General features: G+C 39.9%; 1 protein-coding gene across 1 annotated transcript in view; it reads left to right on the top strand.

Annotated features, from left to right (window-relative positions):
* CTEXP (kinase family with ARM repeat domain-containing protein) overlaps window positions 1–27,289 on the top strand; it is a 341,359-nt gene that overhangs the window by 226,045 nt on the left and 88,025 nt on the right. The window contains exon 17 of the mRNA XM_089436322.1: window positions 14,927–14,996. Coding sequence (XP_089292448.1) covers window positions 14,927–14,996 — 70 coding nt within the window. The remainder of the gene's footprint in view (window positions 1–14,926; window positions 14,997–27,289) is intronic.

Raw genomic sequence — 27,289 nt, 5'->3', positions numbered from 1 at the left:
TATGGTTTGGAGGATTCCCCATATGGATGTGAAGACCACCTTTCTCAATGGGGTCAAAGCACATAGAGATCAAGGGCCACTTCATTGGGGATTGGGTTCAGAGAGGAGCAGTGATGCTTCAATATATTTCCACTGCTGAATTGGTTTCAGATATTCTCACCAAGTCATTGCCAAGGGGCCAACATGTGTATTTCAGGGACAGGATGGAAGTGGTGAGAAACACCTTGCTCGGTAAGAGGGAGTGTTAAAAATAATAAGGGTACCAAGGAGGTTTTTCCTAGTGCATTAGCCTTTTTGCTTAGGAAGACACTTTAATTACCTTTTTGGCATGTGACTTTATGGGTTATATTAAAGTCATGGTGAAAAAGTCACTTTATGTCGTACATGTACTAAGTACTTTATATTATTGTCACTTTATGTCTTAAAGTGGCTTTATGATAAAATGTAGTAAAGTACCTTTTAATATTAAAGCTAAGTTGTAGGATACAGGGAAACGGGTAGGAGTTTCCAAAATGGGTACGGGTACGAAACATGACCCCCCCAAATTTTGGAAACGGGGCAACACAATATATATAAGGACATTTAAGAAATATGTGCAATCATAAAGCATACCTGATGCATTATATTTATTACATTATGATTAAATTGTCCAATAAACTATAAGTCTCTAAATTTACATCACATTTACTCATGAATGATCATATAATGAAAATAACAATATCCAAAATCAGCCACTAGAAATTTCTAATTTCTTGGCTCGTGCTTGATTGAGAGTCTCCTCCTGCATAGTCGAACGACCTTAGTGCTCTTGATTAAATACAAGTTCCATACACTAGTACCCTAGGTGCTCTTGATTATTGGGAGTCCCCCTTGCATAGAGGGCTTGGTTCTCTTGGTTAAATACAAGTTCTATACCTTAGTACATGACAAAATCCAATGGAAACATTGCAATCCCTCCAATCTTGAAATCCTGAAAAAATGATAAATTTGCAGGATTTTGAGTGAGATATAAAATTCTACTTTCTCCATATGAAATCCAATGAGGGCGAAACCACTCTCAAACATCTCGAGTCATTTCATGGTATTATTAAAAATTTAAGTAAAAGGATGAAAATGAAAGATAAAGGAGAATGGTAATTTAACATTACCATGAACTGCATATCAACACTAGGGCCATAGGCTTGAACATTAGGCTGCCCCACTCAAAAAATATTGTTTCCAATCTTCAATAGCTCCCTCTATCACACCTGAATTGGCAGGGAGCGAAAATAAAAAAATAAAGACGAAAAATCAAAAGAAAAAATTGAAAAAAAGTCACTTTATTGCTGAAATGTGGCTGTACGACCTGGAAACGCATTTCAGGCCGTAATGGGCCACACTTCCCACACGTGAAACGTGGCAGTGCACCCTAAAACACGTTTCCATGTCATACCAAACGCGTTTCAAATTTCAATGTACTCATATCGTTTTTGCTCAGAAACAGGCTTCAGGCCCAGCGTTTCCTGCAACATAGTATTAAAGTTACTTTCTATTTTTAAGTTAATTTCATGTGTAGAAAAAGGTACAGGGTACAAAACATTAGTGACAGGGGAGTTCATTAAATGAGGGGGACCATGTAAGAAAGGGGTTCGAGTGAGGGAAATGATCTCCATCATTAGGGTTAGGGATCTCCTATCTAATGAGAGACGAAAATGGAGAAAAAGGCTATTGAGCTCATTCTTGTTCACCTGAGCATTTTGGAGAAGAGAGGGACCAAGGAGAAGAGGAGGAAAACTGCTGAAGGGGAACAACTGAGAACACTTGCTACAATAGGCATGAGTTCCTAGGAGGCCGAGTTCAAGCCCAAGGAAGGGGTATGAAAATCGAGGCAGCCAGGGCATTTTTGCACATAATTTGTGGTATTAACAGAGGTATGGTTGAGGGATATTCATGGATGAGAGAAACTACAGGCTGCACAAATTTCAAGGCCTCTATTGTAGCAGTCTGCACAAAATTCAAGGCCTCTAATGTAGAAGTCAATGCAAATTTCGTGACAAAACATGAAGACAGGAAATACAAATTTCTAGGAGATTTGAGTATTTAATGAAGGTTGACTGGCCTGAGTTTTGAGGCAGTAAAATTTCGAGTGAAGCTTGAATTTCCAAGGAGAGAGAAAGTCAGTCTAAAGCTTGATAGTCCAGGCAACAAAGGCTGAACTAAAGTTTGAGTTTGTGGCCCATAAATGAAGGAGAAGGACTGATAGTATCACTCTTCCCAGCAACCCTTTCCTTCGAGAAATATTTCAATTCAACAAGAGATACAACTGATCTTTCCTAGTCAAAATGAAGTCAAACAGACCAGCAAGAGATCCCTGGTCAAACCTGGTCAAAGTGTCTTCTTGCCAAGTCAATAAGCTGCCCAAAAGACTTGGCCTGATCAGCTGTGATAGGGCTGAATTTCGGCCTCTTCTTGTACCTCAGAAAACTTGGACCTGCTGCCAGGTATGCCCAGAATTCATCAAACGTGTGAAGTCAGCAGAGAGAGAATGTGAGGTCAAACTTGGACAAAGAAATGCTCTTCTTGTTTTCGTCCTTCGCATGGATCAGGAAATGTCTTGTGTGTGAGGTCGAATGATGCTAAGAGGAGGAGGCCGAATGACTTGTATATATGCATGTCAGAAGGCTGATTGGGTGCCACAAAGGGACAGGGCCGACTTGACCAAGGGGAGGCCAACTTGACTGCTTTAATGACACTATTTAAAATAAAAAATTTGAATTCTTTCTTTTGAAAAAGACATGAAGAACATGTCTTGAAATATATCAATACATATATTTGAACGGCTAAATTATACAATATGAAGACCGAGCATAGCTACAAAAATCCAACACATTATTGGAGTGAGATTGTAGGATTTCGATCAATGTTGCATTAATCGTTATCGGGATTAAATCGGTACGGGGAAAAAATTGGAAAAAATCGTAAAAATCGGGACAAAATTGGTAAAAATCGGGGAAAAATCGGTAAAAATCGGGAAAAAATCTTAACTTACAAAAATATTCATTTTTTTTCAATTTTTTTTAATATCTAAAGCATATACAACATAAAATAAATACATTGACACATAAATATGATAAAAGAACTAATATATAAGATGTTTAATATCATTTCTAGTGGCACATCACACATAACAGTGAATCATGTCCTGAATCCATGTTGCTTGGGAGCGGGAGCGGGAGCGACCATTCTCAGAAGCTCTTGGTTTGGGAGCGAATCCGGGAGCGATTTTTTAAAAATATATATATTTATATTTTTTAATTTTTGATACATATATGTCAACAAAAACATGTAGAATGATGAATTAGACATAAAAAACATAAAAAAAAACATAGATTGATCATTGAACCATATCACATCAATCATCTAGAAATTATAATCGTCATCAACCATGTCCACAAGTTAAGTAAAATACATATTACAACTGCAACATATTGAGTCTCATGAATCATGATTCATCAAATTCAATCTTAAAGTTTCAACTTCAAGCTTTCAAAATTGAAAATTCAATAACATTTATCATCATTGATCACCAAAGTTGTACTTGTAAGCTAATTTTAACCATTACAAGAAGTAATATCTAAGATATTTCTAAGTCCTAACTTCTAACTGTTAACATGATATGAAATGTTATAAATTTATAAAATGAAAGATGAATAATGAAATGAAATGAAACAACTTTAGTCTTTCACGAAGCATCATTCATAATTCACAATCATTACTAATGAGTTATAATTGCCAAGGCCTAACTTCAAACTTCAATTTTTCATTGTCACAGTGATATATTGTTTACAAAAAATATCATTATGATATGAAAGAGTCAAGAGTCAAGAGTCAAGGACTCAAAACTCAACAGTTATGAAAACTAAAGTCTAATAGAAACTAAAAAAGACAAGTAAACTGTAAATCTACATGTGGCCCTTGCCACGAGAGTCTCTAGGAGTATAAGTAGGTCGTGGTGGTCTTCTAGGAGTCTCCCGCACAGACCGACGACCAGAACTAGAACCTCCACGTGAGGGTGTAGATGGAGCTGGCGACAGCAAAGGAACAAGACTCGGACCTCGAGCACTGCTACTGATGGTGGAGGTGGAGGTGGAGGTGGAGGTGGCATGGCTGCTTTGTAGGAATTTACAGGGTAAGTTCCTCAGAAAGAATACCAAAAGGACATCGCTCACAACCAGATCTCAAATCAATACACCAGTATTTTTGACGTGGTTAAAACCCTCAAAGTGCAAGGAGGGAAACAGTCCACGGCCTGTCCCAACGTGGGTACTACAGGCAATTTATTAATCAAAGAATGAAAATTTACATAAGCTTCTCTCATGCACGGATTACCCGAACAATGACCCTCCATGCGCTTTAAATAGAACTCATGGACCAATCGGGTGTCAAGCCACGGATCAAGTGTCGGTAATACCGAGGTGAGAGTGAACCGTCGGATCACTACATATCGTGACCGTCGGATTGTAAGTTACAAAATGTACAACGGTAAAGAAACACACTTTACCTAACTCTAACCTAACTCTATACTAGACCAAGTTGAACTTAACTATATCCTATGTGTCGGAATATCCTAACATCCCCCCTTAAGAACAACTTGGGATAGGATTGAAGGATTTACAAATATGACACAATAGGAGAAGGAAGGAGGCACTAGAGCCTATCCCCCCTTAGTGACAACTTCCTGAACTCCAAGCATATATCGAAGTTTAGTGAACTTCGCCTCTGTGAGAGCCTTTGTGAAGATGTCTGCAACCTGATCATCTGTTGGACAATATTGCACTTCAAGAACATGGTCATGAATGAGCTTTCTGATGAAGTGCATGTGTAGTTCAATGTGTTTGCTGCGCTGATGCTGGACTGGATCTTTGCATAGCTGAATGGCACTTTGATTATCACACCAAAGTGTGGTTGGATGCTGCTGCTCAAAGCCAAACTCTGATAGGATCTGACGAAGCCACAAGGCTTCCTTACTAGCTTCCACGGCCCCACGATACTCTGCTTCTGCTGACGAAAGAGAAATGGCAGCCTGTTTCTTACAAGCCCATGTAATAGGTCCTGAACCAAGAGTGAAGACATAACCGGCAGTAGACTTCCGATCATCATGGTCACCAGCCCAATCAGAATCAGTGAAACCAACTAACAGAGGAGCTGCTTTGGTACTGTAATGAATCCCAAACTGTACTGTACCTCGAACATAACGAAGTATTCTTTTAGCTGCTTTCCAATGACTTTCACGGGGGTTTTGCATAAAACGAGCAACAAGGCCAACAGCAAAGGAAAGATCAGGACGAGTATGGGTTAAATACAAGAGTTTTCCGACAAGTTGACGGTATAAGGTAGCATCAACTTCAGGAGAAGTACAAGATACTGAAAGTTTGACTCCAGACTGAAAGGGAGAAGGGGCTGGCTTACAGTCTTCCATGTGAAAATGACGAAGAATATCACAAGCATACTTGGACTGGGAAAGGAAAATACCCTCCTGGGATTGCAAGACTTGAAGACCGAGAAAATAGTGTAAGTGTCCTAAGTCTGTCATTTCAAATTTCTTTTTAAGGCTGGACTTCACATGGTTTATAAGGTTGGGATCACTACCAGTAAGAATAAGATCATCAACATAAAGAACAAGGATGATAAGAAAGTTTCCCACTTTCTTGGTGTAGACAGTATTGTCAGAATGACACCTAGAAAAGCCAGATTCTAAAAGAAAGCTATCCATTTTGGCATACCAAGCCCGAGGAGCTTGCTTGAGGCCATAAAGGGATTTCTTAAGTCGACAAACAAGGCTGGAGTCTGTTTGTATGAAGCCAATGGGTTGTTCCATATAGATTTCTTCCTGCAAGTCCCCATGCAAGAAGGCAGATTTAACATCCATCTGATGGACTTCCCATTTCAAAGAGGCAGCAAGGGAAAGAACAAGGCGGATAGAGTTCATTTTGGCAACAGGGGAGAAGGTTTCAGTGTAGTCAATGCCTTCAACCTGTAAAAAGCCCTTAGCAACGAGACGAGCTTTATGTTTATCAACTTTCCCATCTGGTCCATACTTGGTTCTGTAAACCCATTTACATCTAACAAGTTTGCGTCCCTTTGGTAGAGGAACAAGATCCCATGTATCATTTGTCATCAATGAATGATATTCTTCATTCATAGCTGCTTCCCAATGTGGATGGCCTGAAGCTTCTGCAAAAGTGTCAGGATCATGATTTACTGGAGCTTGAGCCAGTAAAGAAGAGGCTCTTTCAAACTGAGAACGTGTCCGTCGCTGATCTGTAGGATCACCGGCAAGATCACCTGCTGCATCCCGAGTAGCACGGACCCATCTTGGAAGTTGAGGATCCTGAGAAGGTGGGGGAGGATTATCATCCTCGCTTTCATCATCTGAAGAAGAAATGTTTTCAAAGGTAGAAGAGATAGGAAGAGGTGGCACATCCGCCGGACTAGGCTCGCAGGCCGATTTATTTTCATCAAATTTTACATCTCTTCTAATGATAACATTTTTGGACTTAAATGGAATAAGTCGATAACCTTTTACATCTTCAGAATATCCAACAAAAGTACATTTCTCACTCTTAGGTTCTAAAGCTTTATGCTTTTCATCTGGAATATGGGCCTTCCAAACACACGAAAGTGACTTACATCTGGTTTAATGGAACTCCAAGCTTCTTCTGGAGTGATATTCTCTAGAACCTTAGTAGGAGTGCGATTGATTATATAATTTGCACAATTAATTGCTTCGGCCCAAAAACTAAGACTGAGTCCTTTAGATTGCAGCATACAATTAGCCATTTCCTTTAAGGTGTGATTTTTCCTTTCAGCTACACCATTTTGTTGTGGAGTGTATGGAACAGTATGTTGCATTTGAATTCCATTTTCGGTGCAAAAGTTGATGAATGTGTTTTTAACATATTCTCCACCATTATCAGTTCTTAGCTTAAGAATTTGATGTCCAGATTGTTTTTCAACAAAGGCTTTGAAGGCCAAAAAATTGTTAAATACTTCGCTCTTGAGTTTTAAGAAGTATACCCAAGTGCGTCTGGAGAAATCATCAATGAAAGTTAAGAAGTACTTGCAGCCAGAGAATGAAGCAACAGGAAGAGGACCACATAAATCACTGTGCACAAGCTGTAAAGGGGCTGAGGCGTGCCAAGAGGCACGTTTGTCAAAACTGTCCCGATGATGTTTTCCGAGTACACATCCGGAACAAACACCATCTCTGCAAGATACCATAGGAAGACCTGTCACCATGTTTTCTTTACATAGATGCTAAAGGGAGCGATAGTTTAAGTGACCAAATCGCTCATGCCAAAGTTTGCTCACTTCATCATTATGAGCAACAAATACTGAGGGAAGATTGGATGACCCAAAGTTGTGAAACTTATACAACCTTTTGGAATCATCAGCAAGACCAGTAGCCAGAATTTGTTTAGGATCTTTTAGATCCTTGATTACAACATCATGAGGTGAAAATTCAACAATTTTACCTTCACCTGAATGAGTTATCTGATAGACAGATAGAAGGTTGCAGGATAAGGTTGGAACACATAATACATCATTAAACTGACCATTTTCTAGATGAACAGTTCCAGTCCCTACAACATTAAGAGATCTATCATCACCAATATATATATTTTTGGTGTTACAATCATTTAAAGAAGAAAACATGGCTTGGTTTTTGGCCATGTGACAAGAGGCTCCAGAATCAATGAGCCACTCTTGAGAATGAGAAGAAGAAGAAGATACATTTAATGCATAACCAGACTGAGATGATTGATAATGACATGCAGAAAGTGCCATTCCGGAAGTTGAAGTTGAAGTAGGCTCCACATGGATGTTATGTTTCTTCATTGCGGCTTCCAAGGCTTCCATCTTCTTAAAGCATTTAGATTCTAAGTGGCCATCTCGATTACAAAAGTTACAATGTCTATCAGACTTCTTCCACTTGTTTTTATTGGTCTTATCATTTTGCTGAAATGATCTTTCATTTTGAGGCTGAGATGGTTTAGGACCATTCTTTTGAGGATATGACTTCTTAGGATTCTTTGAATTTGGTTGCTGCTGGGCGGCTAACGCTTTCGTGGAAGAGTTGCCAAGATTAAGAAGACCAAGGTGTAAGAGTTTTTCTTGTTCTCTTATTAAGGAATCACAAAAGGAGTCAAAGGAAGGGGCCTTGTATTCTTGTCCTTGACAAATGAAAGCTTCCCTTGTAGAATGGAAAGTGGAAACAAATACAGAGTAGGCTGGTCCCAACTTAGTAAGGATGGAATAAATAAGGTTACCATCTTCTTTCTTAACTTTAACACCTTCCAAGAGATATCTAAGGGTCTTGAATTTGGACAAAAAATCTTCAATGCAAGAAAAATTATTAGGATCCAAAGTAAACAGCTCATTTTCAAGTTGATGGGCTCTAATTTCATTTTTAATTCCAAAAACTTTAGCAAGTTTTTCTAATGCTTCATGAGGAGTCTCAAGTTCTGCAATGTGGAATCTAAGATCAGGAGAAACAGACATCCCTATCAAACCACGTGCTTGATCTTGTCTATTTTCCCATTTTGCCGCCTTGTCTTCATCTTTTGGTTTCTTCTCTTGGTCTGTGGCTATTCTGTAGAGACCTTTACTTCTAAGTAAATCTCCCATGTAGGCTACCCATTGGAAGTAGTTAGTGCTGTCAAGAATGACTTGGCATGGACTTTCCATTTTTTAAAAAAAAACTGAAGTTGAAGATGCTGAAAGTAAGTGTTCCAATGGATAGATCTCGAAAAAATAGGCGGTTTTAAAAAAAACGGCTCTGAAAAAGGCTTCCGGATGAAGAAGTTATGGCTTTTTGAAAAAAAATTGTTGACGTTGCCGGCAAAGTGCGCGAATGTGCGGGAATGAAAAAAAATCCGCCCCCACAAAATGGAGACTTGAACCCAAGACCTCTACTCTCTTAAAATAGCTTTGAACCAATTGATCTATACAAAAAATTTGAGAGAGAGAGAGAGAGAGAGAGGGGGGGGGGGGCCTTGGTTTGCGTGCTTGCCTTGAGAAAGCTCTTTTTCCCTACAAAACACAAAACACAAAACCCAACACGAATATGCAAAGAAAAACGAACCTTACGGCTCGAAGTTAGCTTTAGCCAAAAAACTAGAAATTTTAAAAAAAATTCTCAAAGTTAGCTTTAGCCGAAAAACTAAATATTTTTCTCAATGTTTCTGATTTTCCGAGATCACACTAAGGTGCAGGGAAAAGAGCATACGCATGAGAAAAATCCTTCCTTTCTGTTTCTGATTTGCCCAGATCGCACAGAGTCGCAGGGCAAAGAGCATACGCAGAAATGAAAGGTATAGATCCGGTTAAAAAAAAATGGCTAAATAAACTGAGACCGAAATAAGCAGAGAGAAAATAACAGTAAACTGCAAAAAAAAACACTGTATACCTCCCGATCTGAAAAATGACGCAGCTAGGGCTACCGGAAACCTTTTCGTGTGAAACGAAAGGGGTTCCTCACTGGAACAGATGCTCTGAACGCAACAGAGCAGTCCTTTCGGCCCGAAAGCAGTCAGAAACAGCAGATCTAGGAAACGACAGCCGCATGCAGTTCTACCGGCTTCAGATTTGGATCACCAACGGACGCGGCCCTCAAATAGCTCTGATACCATGTAGGAATTTACAGGGTAAGTTCCTCAGAAAGAATACCAAAAGGACACCGCTCACAACCAGATCTCAAATCAATACACCAGTATTTTTGACGTGGTTAAAACCCTCAAAGTGCAAGGAGGGAAACAGTCCACGGCCTGTCCCAACGTGGGTACTACAGGCAATTTATTAATCAAAGAATGAAAATTTACATAAGCTTCTCTCATGCACGGATTACCCGAACAATGACCCTCCATGCGCTTTAAATAGAACTCATGGACCAATCGGGTGTCAAGCCACGGATCAAGTGTCGGTAATACCGAGGTGAGAGTGAACCGTCGGATCACTACATATCGTGACCGTCGGATTGTAAGTTACAAAATGTACAACGGTAAAGAAACACACTTTACCTAACTCTAACCTAACTCTATACTAGACCAAGTTGAACTTAACTATATCCTATGTGTCGGAATATCCTAACATGCTTCATCTTCATCCCTTACAAGTTCCTCTTCCAGTTCTTCAATATGTACAATGCCATCCTCCAAATTGTCATCCTCTGGTGTGATTGTCCCAAATTTTATATGTGGGATCCTCATAAGCCCGATCACAGTAATTGAGTCTATTTCTTTTCACATTATGTATGTAGCTGTAGGTGCTCCAACACCTCTCTGCAGAAGAAGTATTTACAACTTGTGAAAGAACTTTTTTTGCCAATTTTGGCAAAAGTCCTTGGCTGCCATATGTTTCCCACCATGTGAGAGTATCAAATCTATCTCTGTCGTCCATTGCATGGAAGTTACCATACAAACCAGTGCCACTGAAGTATCTGCCTATTTCAAGGTGCACAACTGCATATTCCTCCCTGTTAGGTACCAACTTTTCTAATGCTTCCAAATATCCTTTAGTTACCTCTGGATCTAAATGGGGTTTGGTCCTAACCCCACCCCCTGCTGAAGGTTGGCCCAACCAAGATGTAGAGTAGTATTTTGGCGTAAGGATATACGCCAAGCAATGTAGTGGAAGATTAAGCCTATTCCACCGTTCACACACACAATCATGAATCAGTTTGTACAAGTTGGGATCTCTATTATGAACAATATCTTTTATTTCCCCCAACATGGTATCCATTTGCTCATACACCTCGCCAATCACTGGTTTGTCTGTATCTGCAAACCAAATCATGTGATAAATTGGCTTGGTGAAATCCAATACCTGCCTCACACTTGTCCAAAACTGCCCATCAAGAGTGGCCTCCTCCACCATTTCAAAACCTCCCATGTCAGCTGCATTTGTAGCCCTTTCCTTTAATACCTGCCAATGTGGACTTGATACCATGCTAGCGAATGCCTCTCTTACCTTCAAAAGGTGCCTGAAGGTGAGGTAATAGCTACCAAATCTGGTCTTCGCAATCTTCAACAACTCCAATCTCGAGTGACTGCGGAAAAGGCCATGGGTATTGCTATGATTTGTAATAAATTTTATCATTTGTTTGCCTTTCTTGTACAAATCACCAATCCATTGGTATTGTTCATTTTTGTTCTTGACAATATCATGCAACAGAAGGTTCAATGTGTGAACCAAACATCCAGACCAAAATATGTTGGGGTATTTATCCTCAATAATTGCTTCCGCTGCCTTACAATTAGGAGCATTATCAGTGATGACTTGGATGACATTGTATGGGCCAATACGCTCAATTGTTTCAAGTAATGCTTCTGCAATGTTGATGGCGGTCTTGAACTTGTTTGAGTAATCATGTGCAGTTAGAAAGATGGGACCACTAACAAACACAGCAAGAACACTTATCAATGGCTTGCCTTTTACATTTGTCCATCCATCAGATACAATGGACACCCCATGGTCAGTCCAAGAACTTGTCATTCTATTCAAAGAATGTGATATTTTTGCATTTTCATGATCAAGGCCAACGGTTCTTGCCTTGTCATACCCAGGGCTCTTGTATCCTTTAGGGGCATCATTTATGGCAAAAACCATTTCGTGCCAATAAGGTGAGCGAAGAACATTGAATGGTATCCCACATGCATAGAGAAACCTGTAAACCTTTGAATCCACATCATTCCTACACCCCTCATCAAGGAAATCTGATATGGTTCTACGCCTTAAAGATGATGACCATGTGCCTCCATATCCACTGCCTTGGGAGGACGCTGAAGGAGTTCTTTGTGATTGTGAGCTTGGTTCAAACAAACCCCTTGATTTTTTTGATCTGTATTGGGCTTCCTCCTCTTCCCTTATGTATTTGGCTCTATCCGCTACTGACACTGCTGTACAAGTTTTGATTCCTATTTGTTTGTCTCCATCCCATGGCCTTTTCCCGCAGAGGTGTCTTCTAGTACGGGTGTATGAACCTGTGTAATCAGTGTGGGGCAATGAAATTTAGTGGTTCCACCCCCTCTCCCTGTTTCAACCCTGTTAACATATTTCCACAATGGAGTTTGGTCTTGTTTAGTTTTTTGAGGGTCATGTTCACCCTCCTCCTCACCGGGGTTTTCACCAATTTGACTTTCTCCAGCTTCTTCATCCCCCTCTTCAGTTTGGCCCCTCTGTTTCCTACTCTCCAGCACCATAGTAACCATAAAAGGGACCAGGAAGAGGAAAATGCCAAGAAATATAGCCCAGGTCCATGGTGTTTGATGTTTATAGGGTTTTGATTCTTGAATCTGCAAATTAATTTAATTTACTGGGATTAATTAATTTAATTTAAATTCATGATTTTTAAACTCAATAAACTAAATTAAATTAACTAAATTACTACCTAACTAAATTAAACTAACTAAACTAACTAAATTACTAAGTTACTTACCTCTGCAGGCTTGCTCCTCGCTCCTCGGCACTTGCTCCTCGCTCCTCAGCACTTGCTCCTCGCTTCTCCTTGCTCCTTTGCTCTTGCTCTTGCTCCAAGTTCTTGCTCAATGAAGTGATAATGAAATTTTTTTAGGCCCATTGGGCTTTAAATTTTTTTATTTTTATTTTTTTTGTGTAAATTGGATTTTTTTTGGCGTTCGCAGATTTTTTTTTTTTTTTTTCCGTCGGATCGCTCCCAGCTCCCGTCGAAACGCTCCCGGAGCGATTTTTTAATGCCCGGGAGCGATCGGGAGTGATCGCTCCCCGATCGCTCCCGGGCATTAAAAATCGCTCTGGGAGCGACGGATCGACCACTCCCTGCAATGCTCCCGAAAATGGCAGGGAGCACAATTTTTTTTTCGGGAGCGATTTTGGGAGCGCGCTCCCGAGCCGCTCCCGCCCGGAGCGCGATTTGGGAGCGGGTTCGGGGGGGGGGGGGGGGTGGGGGCGCTCCCCCGCAACTATGTCCTGAATAGTAAGTCCTGACTCATGACTCCAACTCAGCCTCAAAATATCAACAAAAAATATAATAATGTATCTCATATCATGAGTCATAATGTCATATACAATGAAATGAACCAAATAACTAAAGTCTAATACTACTGATTTTCTTTACCCCTCTAGATGTAGATGTCGGTGGAGTTGGAAGTGGACTCTGTTGTGCTGTAGAAACTGAAGAACTTGGAGCTACAGGAGGTAGACCATGTCCTCTATTGGTGACAGGGGTAGCTTGGGTAGGTTGTGTCACCTCCTCCTCCTCATAATTTATTTATTTATTTTTTGTGATTTGTACGATATAAAAAATCGGCCGATAATATTGCCGATTTCAAAAACTCGCGATTTTACGATATAATCGCGATTAAATCGCGATTAGTGCAACACTGATTTAGATTAGAATTGGCAGCACATTTTTCTATAAATGATGATGTAGTTTCTCCTGAGGTTGTGACCAAGATGGATATGTTGGATCCTTGCCTGTATAGGCATCTATATCACATAACATGTTCTCTTCGTCTTGCATGTTAGACACATGGACATGCTGGACACATGATGCCCGAGTGTCAGACATGCATGGGACATGTGTCTGGAACTCAGACCTCACATGTCCCAATATATATCTGACACTAGAAACGCAAAAAACATTCAAAAAATTCAAAACATGTATCTTGATTTGTTGCATGTGTGTTCGATGTAGTTCAATTTTTAATTGTTGAAAAGGAAGTTGCATCTTTATGTCTACATTTTGTATATATATCATGTTTCCTTTGTGGTGCACCAGTGTCCCCATGTCCTAGTATCATGTGATTTAGTAGGGCATGGCAGTCTACATTCCCACAACCTGGCTTTAATGATGCATGATTTTAATGTATTTTGTATTGTCTAGTATTGAAAAATGAAATGCATTATTGTTAAAGAAAAAGGAAAATCAGATGTAAACCCACAACCTGGCTTTAATGATGCATGATTTTAATGTATTTTGTATTGTCTAGTATTGAAAAATGAAATGCATTATTGTTAAAGAAAAAGGAAAATCAGATGTAGAGATTTACGTTAATAAATTTAACTAGCTTTAAACAGTCTCTGAAACTTTCCATCATGTAAAAGATAAGATAATTTTATTAATGTGCAACATATGACCACAAAGGTAGGTTAATGGGACTTGAAGATACATCCAGTGTGAATACAATGTAGGAGTGCAGAAACAACTTCTAAGCAACGCTGAAAACAAGATAAAGAAAGAGAAGGAAAAAGTTCAGCCTAGATAATTATCTAGCTAGGCTAATCACTAGGTCTAAACAATACCTTGAAAATAAAAGATTAGTATCATAGGTGCAATGATACAAAGTGAGAGTGACAGTCTGTTTATATTGCCAACAATGTTGTTGAAGAGATAGTTTGATATTGTGTACTTTTACTGTGGTAAGGGTTTACCTGCTTCTAAAATCTAAGCCCTTATGCATAGAAGGTCAATAATTTCAGTTTTGAGATATAGCCAACAATGTTTCTAGAGAGAATTTTATATTGTATACTTTCACCCTGAAAAGGGTTGAGCTTCTAGATTATCTGGTGGTAAAAGAGAGCTTAAATTTTAAATCTAAAGATTCTGAATAAATCATTATTTATCAACTATTTTTATGTTTCATTCAACTGTCTTTTTGTATCATACATCAGAGACTTTGAACAATATAGTTAAATAAATAAATAATGCCCATTCACGTTGACGATTACATTTTGTTTGTGGCTATAGCACTATCCATCTCATTTTGGTGGGATAATGTTGCACTTTCTAATCCACACTGTTCATTAAGAACTTTGGAGTTAGTTGATGTGCATGTAGTGAGTTTGCCGACTAGAGCTCCTATGCTTTTGTTACTGAAGTATTGACATTTATCTATTTTTGCTTGAGCAGTGATGTGAGATCTAAAGCTTTCGAGGCGATTGATTTGTTTTTGCAAAGCATGAAACAACATCACGAGAAGGTATCTTCTTAGTGCTAATGATTTCTTAATGATTGTCCTACTTATTTCTTATGTTGCAATTTGGAAGTGAGTAATGTTCATATTCTAAACAATTATCTGAGCATTCAATACTTTAGCAATATTGAATATATTAAATATAGTATACTATATGGTATATGGTATTCAATTCTTTAAAGCTTCGGTATACATCAATTGTCAACATGACACTGCATTTCGGGATGGAGTGATTTATTTTTATAGAGCAGGGTTGATTTGTTTATTTAGTGGGGTTATTCACCCAATTATGGAATAACCAATTCTTGTCCAATGTTGAGTTGGCATGGAGGCTCATTAAGTGAAGGGTCTCCTTGTGATGAGGTTTTGCCTAATGGGGTCTACTCAACATTAGAGCTCTATATAAATAGATGTGCATGTGAGGAGACAAATCATCAATGTAGCAAACTCATTGAATCTTTTCTAGTGGAGGAGAAATTGAGCCAAGGAGAAATATGTTGCTGGAGAACATCTTTTATATTTTCTTCATCATTCTATTTCTCTCTTGGAGGCCGCACATGGGAAGAGTTGACTGAGTTTGACTAGTCCGTACAGCTGCACGTGTGAGGATCTTGACCAGTGTCGATTGTAGACTTTGACTGCAGTTTGACCATAGACTTTGACCGTAGGTTGAACAAGTCGACTGCAAGGATGCACATGTGGGTTGATCGCAGATCATTGACCACAGGCTGCACATGCGAAATTGACCTCAGGCTGCAGTTTGACCAGCGTTGACTGAGTTGACTTTTGACTGATTTAGCAGCAGTTTGACCCGGTTTGACTGGTGTTTTGACTTGTAATATTGGCACAGATTTCTAGACAAATTTCTAATTTGTAAACCTTGCCAAAAAGACAATTTCTTCTCAAGAAAAGATTGCTGGGTTTTCTTCCAAGGTTGGGTTTCCCAAGGTAAAAATATTGTGTCTATTGTGCATGGCTGTCTTTCTATGATTTTTATTGGTCCCGCTGCATTTACAGTTGAGATTTTCTGGGGTAGTTATTCAATGATAACAATGGCATAAAAATACTATTTTCTGAGGAAGTAATTGTTAGGCAGAAAATTGTATCCTATTGCACATGCTATAGAATTTCAGCATGGTATCAGAGCTTCATTGAAGATCAAACATTGATTTCAGCCAAGGCTGCTTGGAAGCAAGAGTGGAAGTGGAAAGTGAGCAGGAGCGAGGAGCAACAATTTTCAGAAGCTTTCGGGTCGGGAGTGATATATATATATATATGTTAACAAAAGCATGTAGAATGATGAATTTGATATAAAAAGCATAAAAGCATGGATTAATTCATATATCATCAATCGTCTAGGAGTTATATTATTCATCAAACACAGGTGCACAAGATACAAGTTACAACATCTCGATTCTCATGATTCATCAATCTTAAAGTTTCAGAATTCAATATATAACATTTGTCATCACTAAAGTTGTATTTGTAACCATTACCAAACTATAACAAAATATCAAACATGAAGTGAAAAATTTTAACTTTCATGAAGCATCGTATTCAAAATTCGTTACCAATGAGTTATAATTGCCAACTTCAAACTTCAAACTTAAATTGTCACATATTGTTTACAAAAAATACCATAATAAATATGAAAGAGTCAATAGTTATAAAAAGTATTAGAAACTAGAAAAGACAAGTAAATCTATTGTCTAGTACATTTTCTTCTTGCCACGAGAAATTCCTAATTTATTTTCTCGTGGTTTATTGGGAGTCTCCTCCCACATAGTCAGATGACTAGGTCCAAAGCCAGAAGGCACATGACCTCCATGTGAGGCTATAGATGGAGGTGGCAGCAAAGCTAGTGCAACTTGAGCACTGCTAGTGGATGATGGGGGTGGCATGGATGTTGATGTTGTTGCTTTTGCTTCATCCTCATCTTTCAAAAGTTTTGCCTCCAATTGTTCCAAATGTAAGGCTACTTCCTCCAAATTGTCCTCCTCTGGGTTGTTGCCCCAAGTGACATATGGCCTATCATAGCGAGCCCACTCACTATAATGTGTGATTTCTCTTTTTTGATAACTGCTTGTGATGTGTTTTTACTTAACTTGATTAGCTTCTTCTTTCACTTGATTATAATTAACATTTTCTATCATCAAACAACTACCAAACAATATAGAATGAGACAAAGGGACACAAGATATAGGCTATCAACCAGGGCCAAAACCTCTCCTCTTGAGAGGAAGATCCACAAGACCTCTTCTCTTCTTATAGAACTTCAATTGACGAATTCCAAGACCTATGACCCTTGACCTGGACCCCTCCATGACCAGGTCAAACTTCTCCTTTCATAAAGTGCAAAGTCAACCCAAGTCAAATCTGATTCACTTCTGTTGCAAGTCTCTTCTTCAACCTCAAGTTCAGACCTACACTTTATGACTGCAACTTCGGCTACTGCAGAAACGCTAGGGTTTCTGCACATGTGGGAGAATACAATGTTTTTACCCTTCTCTCTTCTTCGCTTGGACAATGGCTTCTTCTTCAACAACTCGAATTACAAGATGACTTCTCTTTCAGTTGTTTTCGACCTCCTTTAGTGACTGCAATATTTTGGTCTCTGCTGCAACAAGTGATGCCTAGACTTCTTCGCACGTATGAGGAATTTCAGCCTTAAAACAATCTTTAAAAATTCTGATTTTCCTTTCTTGATGTATTCTCTTCCTTCGTTGGCTTTAGGTTTCGTCTCCTCCTTTTTATCGAACTTCTTGATGGTGAATGAATGCCTTTTGAATGGGGCCGAGTACACTTATTTATAGGCTTCTATGGTGGTCGAATAGCCCTATCTTGAGGCCGACTTAACTTTTATAGTAGGCCGACATCTCATTTGAAGGTTGACTTGTCTTCCTTTGAACGCTGATTTGTTGTAGCACTATGACAAGGTCTTGGAGGGTATTTGACTTTATTTTTTGAATCAAATAAATTTTCTTTACAATATGTAACATGCCCAAACAAGGTCTTTCATACATGAAAATGACTCAATTGACTTGTAGACTCAATGACAAGCCTTAGAAGCACTCAATGGGTGCTTGACCTATAAATCAAATAAGATTGAGCATGAAACGCATGCCTCGAGAATAACAATAATAATTTTATTTTTCTCTTTACATCAAATACATAAAATCATGATTACATATGTCATTATGAAGACCGAACCTAGTTACATATTTCAACATGGTAGTGGATTCACAACCATAGGTACAAACATCCCTTTAAGGCATGGAACAATAATATAACTCCTTGATCATGGTTGTAGGGATGACGTGGATGCTAAAGCTTACTCGATTCTCTTTGTATGTGGCATACCATTCAATGTTCTTCGTTCACCTTATTGGCATGAAATGGTTGTCGCCAACGATGATGCACCTAAAGGATACAAGAGCCCTAGGTATGACAAAGGTAGAACCATGGGACTTGATTGGGAAAAAGCCAAAATAAAAAATGCTTTGGGTAAATTCACAAATGCTTGGAATGAATGTCGGGTATCCATTGTATCTAATGGTTGGACAAATGGAAAATGAAAGCCATTGATAAGTGTTCTTGGTGTGTTTGCTATTGGTGCAATCTTCCTTTCATCTCATGACTACTGAGATAAGTTCAAGACCGACATCAACATTGCAAAACCATCAGTTCAAACAATTTAAACTATTGGGACATACATTGTCATCCAAGTCATTACTGATAATGCTTCTAATTGTAAGGCAACGTGAACAATCATTGAGGATAGATAACCCAACATATTTTGGTCTGGGTGTTTGGTTCACACAATGAACTTTTTGATGCATGAAATTATTAATATAAAGGAACCTCAATACAAATGGATTCGTTCATTGTAAAGGAAAGGCAAGTACATCCTAAGATTTATTGGCAATCATAACAATGCCCATGGCCTTTTCCATAGTCACTCAAGGTTGAAGCTATTGTAAAGAATAAAGACTATATTTGCAAGCTATTACCTTATCTCTAGGTGCCTTTTGAAGGTAAGAGAGATATTGACTAGCATGGTATTAAGTGTATCATGGCAAGTATTAAAGGACATGGTTGTAATGACATCTGATAGGGAAGATTTTCAAGAGGCGGAGTATGTTGAGAAATCTATAGGGCAATGATTATAGTGATTATTCTTTACTTGATAACTGCTTGTGATGTATTTTTACTTATTAGCTTTGTTACTTATTATTATATGTGTATCACCAAACAACTACCAAAAACAAGAATAACAAGAACACAGAATATAGGCTGCAAGCCAGGGCGAAAACCTCTCCCATATACCCTTTGCTGACGTACATTTTCCTAAATTGTTCTTTATAGAATCTGGTAGCCCATTCAAGATTACCTTCATTGCTTTTACATTGTACTCCTTGGATTCTCCATCCATCATGCTATCAACAATCACTGATTTCCAGATTTCAATGCCTTGAGTCTTTAAGAAATTCCTCATTCTTGCTTCCCATATATCAAAGTTTCCATTGAACCATGGAGACTTTACAAATTGATTGATTTCAACTTCGATGGTTGAGGGAGGATTGGAGACTTCTTCCCTGGCTTTTCCATTTGTGTTCTAATTGATCAACCTTCAAGCTGTTAGGCTTTGAGTGAAGGTACTAGCTCTGATACCAATTGTTAGAAATACTAAGGGGGGGTGAATCAGTATTTCTTTTCAATTGTTACTCTTACCAGTTAAATCAATTTTATTTAGAACACAAAATGAACAATAGGAATAAATGCTTTTATTAATATAATCTTTACAATATATCAGGTACAATATATATAGGGTTCCAACCCGTTCCAAGCACCAACTTGGTCTTTTGTGAGGCTCCAACCTCTAGGGCTCTGACCCTATTTTGTCAAGGCACAAACCTTGGATTTAGGAGCACCAACTCTAAGGACACCAATCCTTCCAATTCTGAGGCACCAACCCCAAGGGATCCGACCCTATCTTGTCTGTTGAAATTTCTAAGTATTACCCGTTAGAAACTTTATCTATATTCTCTGGTTTATTTCTCCTACTTGTTAATTACAAACAAGTTATTTAAACATATAAATATCAAAATAAACACAATACAGTCTCCATCAGTTGAAAGAAATAGCAAACACACAAGTGGCACCATTATTTTTGGACAACTTGTTCCCGGAAAAACCCAACATGGGAAAACTGGTGCAACAATTTTGAGGGTTATTTTATTATGCAGTCTTTCCTTGAGTACAACTGGGTGCCAAATTGGCTCACCCGAGAGAGAAAATAATTCGGTAGTAATACCTCTCTATTTGGAAAAAGATATTCAAAAAATATGCCCCACAAAACCCTCTCCAGCACAACTGAAGCATTGTGCCCTCTTGGCCTCTGTGTCAGCCTCAAAACCCTTTCAACCCTTTGAGGCACTGCGTAGCCTCTATGACCCTCTATGTCACTGCTGTAGCCTTTGCATGGATGACACAGGGCCTTCTGGGCTTTGTGTAGTCCCTGCTAGCACTGCGTGGCTCTCTCTAGCTTAACATCTGCCTCCCTCTGCTTCTATGTTGGTCTCTCGGCACTATCTCTTCCTCTGTACCTCGTACTCATTGCCCCTTGCTGCAACTGATCACTGATTTGATTTCTCTTAGCAAACCCCGCTCTAAAAAATCAAATGACAGATCACTCTGGTGTGTTCTCCAACTGACCCTTAAGCCTCCTCTTATACTTTTCATGTTGGTCCTTCAACGGCCGACATTACATCTCTAATCAATGACTAAGATTAGATTTGGCTTGATCCATGTCTTTTGGAACCTTCTAACCCAATTTTATATTAATACCCAATAATATTTTATTTTTCCTAAGTTTAGACTTAGGAACTCCATTAAAAATATTAATTATTTTTATATCTTCTAAACTGGGTAGAATTTGCCAAAACCATTTTCGGGTCTCGGAGATCTCATGTGCTTTAGCCTCTCTACCAATTTTCATGGCTAGAGAACATCCAACGCTACCCCTAACCAACACTCCCTCTTAGCGAGGACTGTGCTCTAGTGATACTCCACACTGAGCATCACTTTGATTATACAGCACCTGTACCTATGCTGATGCTAGACCTCCCCGCCCAACATCCTCCACACTACTGCATCCTGTACTGCTTTTCATGGCTTTGCCACTGCCATTGTTGCATCCATACGACAAATCCCTCTGCATCCGTGCTGCTGCTGGTCCTTTCTCCGAACACTGCATCTGTATTGCAACCTCCTCTCATCATGCTGCATCGTGCTACTGCTAACTGCTACTGCACTGCAACTCAGTTACTCAGAAGTAAGTAACTGATCCACCCAACTACTGACATCCCTGTCAGGCTAGAAACACTCGCGATGCTGAAGCTCTCTCGGCCGCTATCAAGTGCTCCCTCTATTGCCTCTGCGATGCTGCAACAACTCCCTACATCTCGCACGTTGCAAACCTCTTTGTGCCATCCCGCACTATTGCAACCTCCTTTGTGCCTCTCGCACTGTTGCAACCTATTAGCTCTGCACTACTCGGGACTACTGCACTGTAGCACTCTCTGTCGCTTCATCTGCATCCGTTTCTACTGACATCCGCCAGTCTTGCTACTCTCTCATCGGGGCTTCCATAGCAAGGTATAATCCAAGAGTTTGGGTACCTCAAGGATATTGCCCCTCATCGCTTGTAGTCTTCCTGACTTCAGCTCAATGTCTCAACACCTCTTCTCTAGAGGTACATGAGCACTCGTGGCACAATTGTCATCATCTTTTACCTCCTTTTTTGCCTTCGCTGGCACTGCCTTGCGCCTCTTCCTTGTTCTTCTTCCTTGGACAATGGTTCCCATAATGGCCCAGTTCCCCACAGTTGGAGCACTTAATCTTGGAGAGGTCCTTTTTCTTCCTCTTCTCTTGCTTCCCCACAGATGCAAGAGTTGCATCCTCTTCCTCTTCCATCCTGACTCCTTTGTTGCTACTTCCTGTCTTGGACAACCGTCTGATCTCTTCTTTGCAAAGAGCCGCCCACAATTCTTCCCAATCTGGAAGATTTACCTTGCCCAGAATGCTCTGGACGAATGTCTCCCACTCCTTGGAGACTGCATTTAGAGCGGTCCTCACCATCAACCCCTGATCAGACGTGGCCCCTATAGAAGTCAGTTGGTCCTGGATCTCTTTCAATCTGCCAAGGAAGTGATTTATCTGCTCCCCCTTCTGCAATTGGTATGACCGCAACTGATCCTCAAGTAACATCTTGCTCTCCTCGAAAGTATGCTGGTACAATGTCTTCAAGGTGTTCCACATTTCCTTTGTCGTGTCCTTCGCGAAAATGTTGGACCACATGATTCTTGACCCCATAAACGATGATGCATTTTGCCTTGGCCATTGCCTCCTCATACTTTTTATTGTCAGCTGGGTCAACTGTGATAGCCACTATTTTCAAGGCGAAGGCCTTGATGCGATGTCTATCTAGAATAGACAGATCCCTGCCTTCCAGACCACAAAGTTGGACGCCCCGTCCAACCTGTCCTGATCCTTCAGTCCATTCATGACCATCTCTCTGCTCTTCATTTTGACTCCTCTGAGTCTCTATGTCCCTGTGGAAGTTCTCTCTTCAACTCCCTCTGAGTTGCTACTTCCCGTTTGGAAGTTCTTTGCTAGACTCCCTCTGAGTCTCGATTCCCCTCCCGGAAATCTGCCTGCCAACTGTCGAGTCGCACCTCTCCGATCTCCTATGCACCTGCAACACTGATCTGGATTTCTTGGCTAGAAATTCGCCTAGGTAGCGACTCCCTCTACCTTGGTTTTGCCTCGTTAGGTACTGTTCTGTCTTGGCAGCAACAACACCCCATCAGCTTCACTCCCTACAATCTGCCCACAGCTTCCTATTCCCCAGCAATTGAAGGACTAAGCCTCTAGGCTCTGCGCAATCCCGGCGCTGGCTGAAATGCTCCCCTAGCCAACTGCGTCAACCCTCCTGGTCTTTGCGTGAGCGTTTTCTGCCCTCTTCAGCCTCTACGCTGGCCTCTCTCTAGTCCAAACTGATGACGCAGTCAACCCTTCTCTGTCGCTTTCTGCTAGGAACAACTTCTATCACTCGGGACAACGATTTTTGTTGCAAATGCTCTGCTTTTGCTGGTGCGTTCAGCTCTCTTGTGATTTGCAACCATGCTTTGATACCATGTTGAAATTTCTATGTATTACTCGTTTGAAATTTTATCTATATTCTCTGGTTTGTTTCTCCTACTTTTTAATTACTAACAAGTTATTTAAACATATAAATATCGAAATAAACACAATACAGTCTCAACCATCTACAGATCAACTGCTGAAAGAAATAGCAAACACAAAAGTGACACCGTTATTTTTGTACAACTCATTCCCGGAAAAACCCTATGTGGGAAAACCGGTGCAACAATTTTGAGGGTTATTTTATCATGCAGTCTTTCCTTGAGTACAACTTGGTGCCAAACTAGCTCACCCAACAGAGAAAATAATCAAGGTAGTAATACCTCCATTCGGAAGCAGATATTCAAAAAATTGCCCCACGAAACCCTCTCCAATACAACTGAAGCACCGTGTCAGCCCTCTGAGGCACTGCGCAACCTCTACAGCCCTCTGCGTCACTCCTGTAGCCTCTGCGTGGATGACGCAGGCCCTTCTGGCCTCTGTGCACTCCCTACTAGCTCTGCATGGCTCTCTCTGGCCCATCATCTGCCTCTCTCTGCTACTATGCTTGTCTCTCTGCCTCGTATTCACTGTTCCTCACTGCAACTGATCACTGATTCGATTTCTCTTAGCAAACCTTGCTCTAGAAAATCGAATGACTGATCACTCTGGTGTGTTCTCCAACTGACTCTCAAGCCTCTTCTTATACTTTTCCTGTTGGTCCTTCAACAACTGACATCACATCTCTAATCAACGACTAAGATTAGATTTGGCTTGATCCATGTCTTTTGGAACCTTCTAACCCAATTTTATTTTAATACCCAATAATATTTTATTTTTCCTAAGTTTAGACTTAGGAACTCCATTAAAAATATTAATTATTTTAATATCTCCTAAACCGGGTAGAATTTGCCCAAACCATTTTTGGGTCTTGGAGATCTCATGAGTTTTAGCCTCAACCAATTTTCATGGCTAGAGCACATCCAATGCTACCCCAAATCAACATTGTCAAGGCACCAACCTTGTTTGTTCGAGGCTACAACCTTCAGGGCACCAACCCTCTGAGCTCCAACCCACTGCTGTATTTTGTCTAAATATGTTTGATAGTAATTCTCTGCTCCCAAAATCTTCTTCACTGAATTCTGTCAATCTACAACTTCACTGCTACATCAATGACAACCTGTCTTCATATGAAGGAGTCTTCACAACTCTTCATATTGCCCTAACATAGTCTGCAGAGTTATCTAATGATGTTTTCAAATAGGCATCATGATCTTCCAATAATGTCTTAAAGATTTGTTGATGCTTTTCAATAGGATATCTTTGATTAGCTGCTCTACGCCTCAATGTCTGCACAAAACAATTCTCTGTTTTTCAACCCTCTGTTCTTATTGTCTCGATAACTTCTTCAGGAGTAACTACTTCTTCACGAGCCCTTTATAGAAATTAACCCAACTAACAGACTTCCTCGGCCTTCGGCTTCCTTCCTTTTGTTGGCCCTTCGACTTTCTTCTTAAATGCAGGATCTTTGGCTTCCGTTTTCAACCTTCGATTCTCTCTAATTCTTTAAGTTCACGAGTTGTGAATTGTGGATTCTCCTGTGTATCCAGTACCGAGATCGATGCCTTTAGTGAAACGATTTAACTTGTACTTATATGAGTTTCATCAATGACTTGAGAGACACCTTTATTGGAGGGAGGTCGACCTGTTTATTTACGGAGGAAACAGAGAGGTTATAACCATATTATAATAGAGGTTTGGCGGTCCCCACATGCCATGTCACCGCTAATTGCAATCGCAACGTTTCAGAGGTCTCTTACTACACAATACATTGGTGAGGCCCTTTTCAATATTCATCCAAGGTCCACATGGAGGTCCCACATCCACATTATCAATTGCAATCGCAACTTTTAACGTTACCGATGTAACATAGCCGATACTCATATTGTTGATGAGGCAGACACGATATAACATTAAACAATTGTCAATAGACCTGTCAGATCCACAACTTCTATCGCAATTGGCGGTTCGGGCGTTTATCACAATCGGCAGTTCGGGGTGACAACCCTTTATGATTTGTGTAACTTTCGTTACCCAGACGCGATACTGCATAGGTATATTTTAATGGAGTTGTCGAGCCCACATATTATATCGCAATCGACGTTTTAACATTTTATCCCTTTAAGCCTTATGATATGAAAATTCTGATACGAGGATGCGATATTACATTAGGGTGTTTTATAATGGAGCAATCGGGTCTGTACCTTATATCGCAATCGCAGTTTTTATTGTGACATCCCTTTATGACTTGTGATATGAAAGTTTATACGATGGATGCTATATTGACATCAATTACAACCTAGATTAACAATCTCCCCCTTTGTCATTGATGGCAATATTCTTCTTCTCTCCCCCTTTAACATCAATGGCAAAGGAGTGCACAAGGACTCCCCCTGTCAAACTGCTCCCCCTGTCATGGTGCTCTCCTTATTGCTCAAGATAGAAGGATTGTTGTCTATATTTTGTTGTCTCCATAGTCAGATTTAAGAGGTCTTCATAGTCCGAAACAAGAGAAAAGACCATTGAAATTGTCTTTCTTGCTATCTTTCTTCAAATCCAAGTTCCTATGTATTTTTGTGCTTCTCCTTAAGTCATTGCCATTCAATATTTTAACATTATGCATTCAGATGAAATGGTGAGAGATTGTGCCTCACTGTTGCTATTTTCCAAAGAGACCAAGCATTAAACTAAGCTTATATTCGACTGTCCCTAATTGAAAGGGAGCTTGGACAAGTTCCTGGTCAGAGGGAACTTGGGTACATTCCTTTATAGGAATGGGCATCTCTGTTATTTCTGATAGCATCGAATGTGCTCTAAGTCTCAAATTTTGCAGGGAGGCTTGGGCACATGTATTCCAAAGAACCCAAAAAGCGTTTTGGGAAATTCCACCCAAAACAGTTTTATTAAAATAATTAATTATTTTTAATGGGACCCTAAGTCTAAACTTAGGAAAGTAAAATAATTAATGGGTATTAATCTAACTGTGGGTATAACTTCTAAAAGAAGACGAGGATTAAGCACACATGATCTTAGGTATTTATTAGCTTCTAATTTGGGCAGTTGAATGTGAACGAGGAGATTAATTAAGGAGGCATGAGGGTCATTTGGAAAGACACACATAGTAAGTTCAAAAGTTCGATTTTCTGAAGCAGAGCAGCGGCTAGGAGAATATCGATAGTGAGCTTATGCAGTGAGGGGCAAGGATAGTTGGGTTGGAGAATCTTCTCCAGAGCCTAGGATACGCAGTAGAGAGGCAGAGAGACACTAGAAGGAGGCAGCACAGGACCCAGGAGGGGTTGACCTTGAGCCAGAAGGGCTCACATAGAAGCAACACAATTCTCCAAGCAGAAGTCTGAATTTGTTGAGGGAGCTGACATTTCTGAGCCGGGAGGGCTAGAAACTACTCCAAAAGGTAAATTGATTCCCAGTTGAGCAGACGTAGAGCCTTTGAGGCTGACGAAGGGCCCACGCAAGGGCAACGTAGAAATAGCCAGGGACACGTTGGTTCAACTGTCGGATCAGCTGGGACTTGTTGGGTAGAGTGAGGTAATCTCACAAATTTCTTCGGCCAGTTGTATTTCTTTGTAACTGGATTGCTTGGAGGGCATCCAAAGATGTATTTAGAAAACTACTGCATAATAATAAAAAGCCTCAGAGCTGCTGCAACGGTTTTCTCACATTGGGTTTTTTCGGGGACATTTGTCCAAAAACAACTGTGTCGCTTGTGTGTATCTTTCTCTATTGTCATGTTCTTGTTTCGGGCATATTAGTTAATTGGTGTATGCTGCAGTTTATTAGCTTCGAATTTGCTATAGGAAGTAGTAACTAATTTATTTCAGTAATTAACAAATAGGAGAAGTTTAATTAGTTGCTCCAGTAGGGATTCCAGTGTAGGAATTTTCATAATATCTGCCCTAGTTGAGAGGGAGAGATAGACAAGATTCTTGTCTTCATTTGAAAGAAAGAATGGAGGATTGAGTAATCATTTGGCATCTGATGTTCTTTAAGGATGTTAAGGACATCCAAGATAAGAGTAGGCAAGAGGACTGATATTC

This window comes from Pinus tabuliformis, chromosome 5_2 (genome assembly GCF_031772625.1).
Source record: "Pinus tabuliformis cultivar Carrire ecotype Pingquan chromosome 5_2, CPIR1, whole genome shotgun sequence".
In the NCBI taxonomy this organism is placed as follows: Eukaryota; Viridiplantae; Streptophyta; class Pinopsida; order Pinales; family Pinaceae; genus Pinus; species Pinus tabuliformis.
The sequence above is the reverse complement of the archived record's forward strand: the minus strand, read 5'-3'. Positions and strand labels throughout refer to the sequence as shown.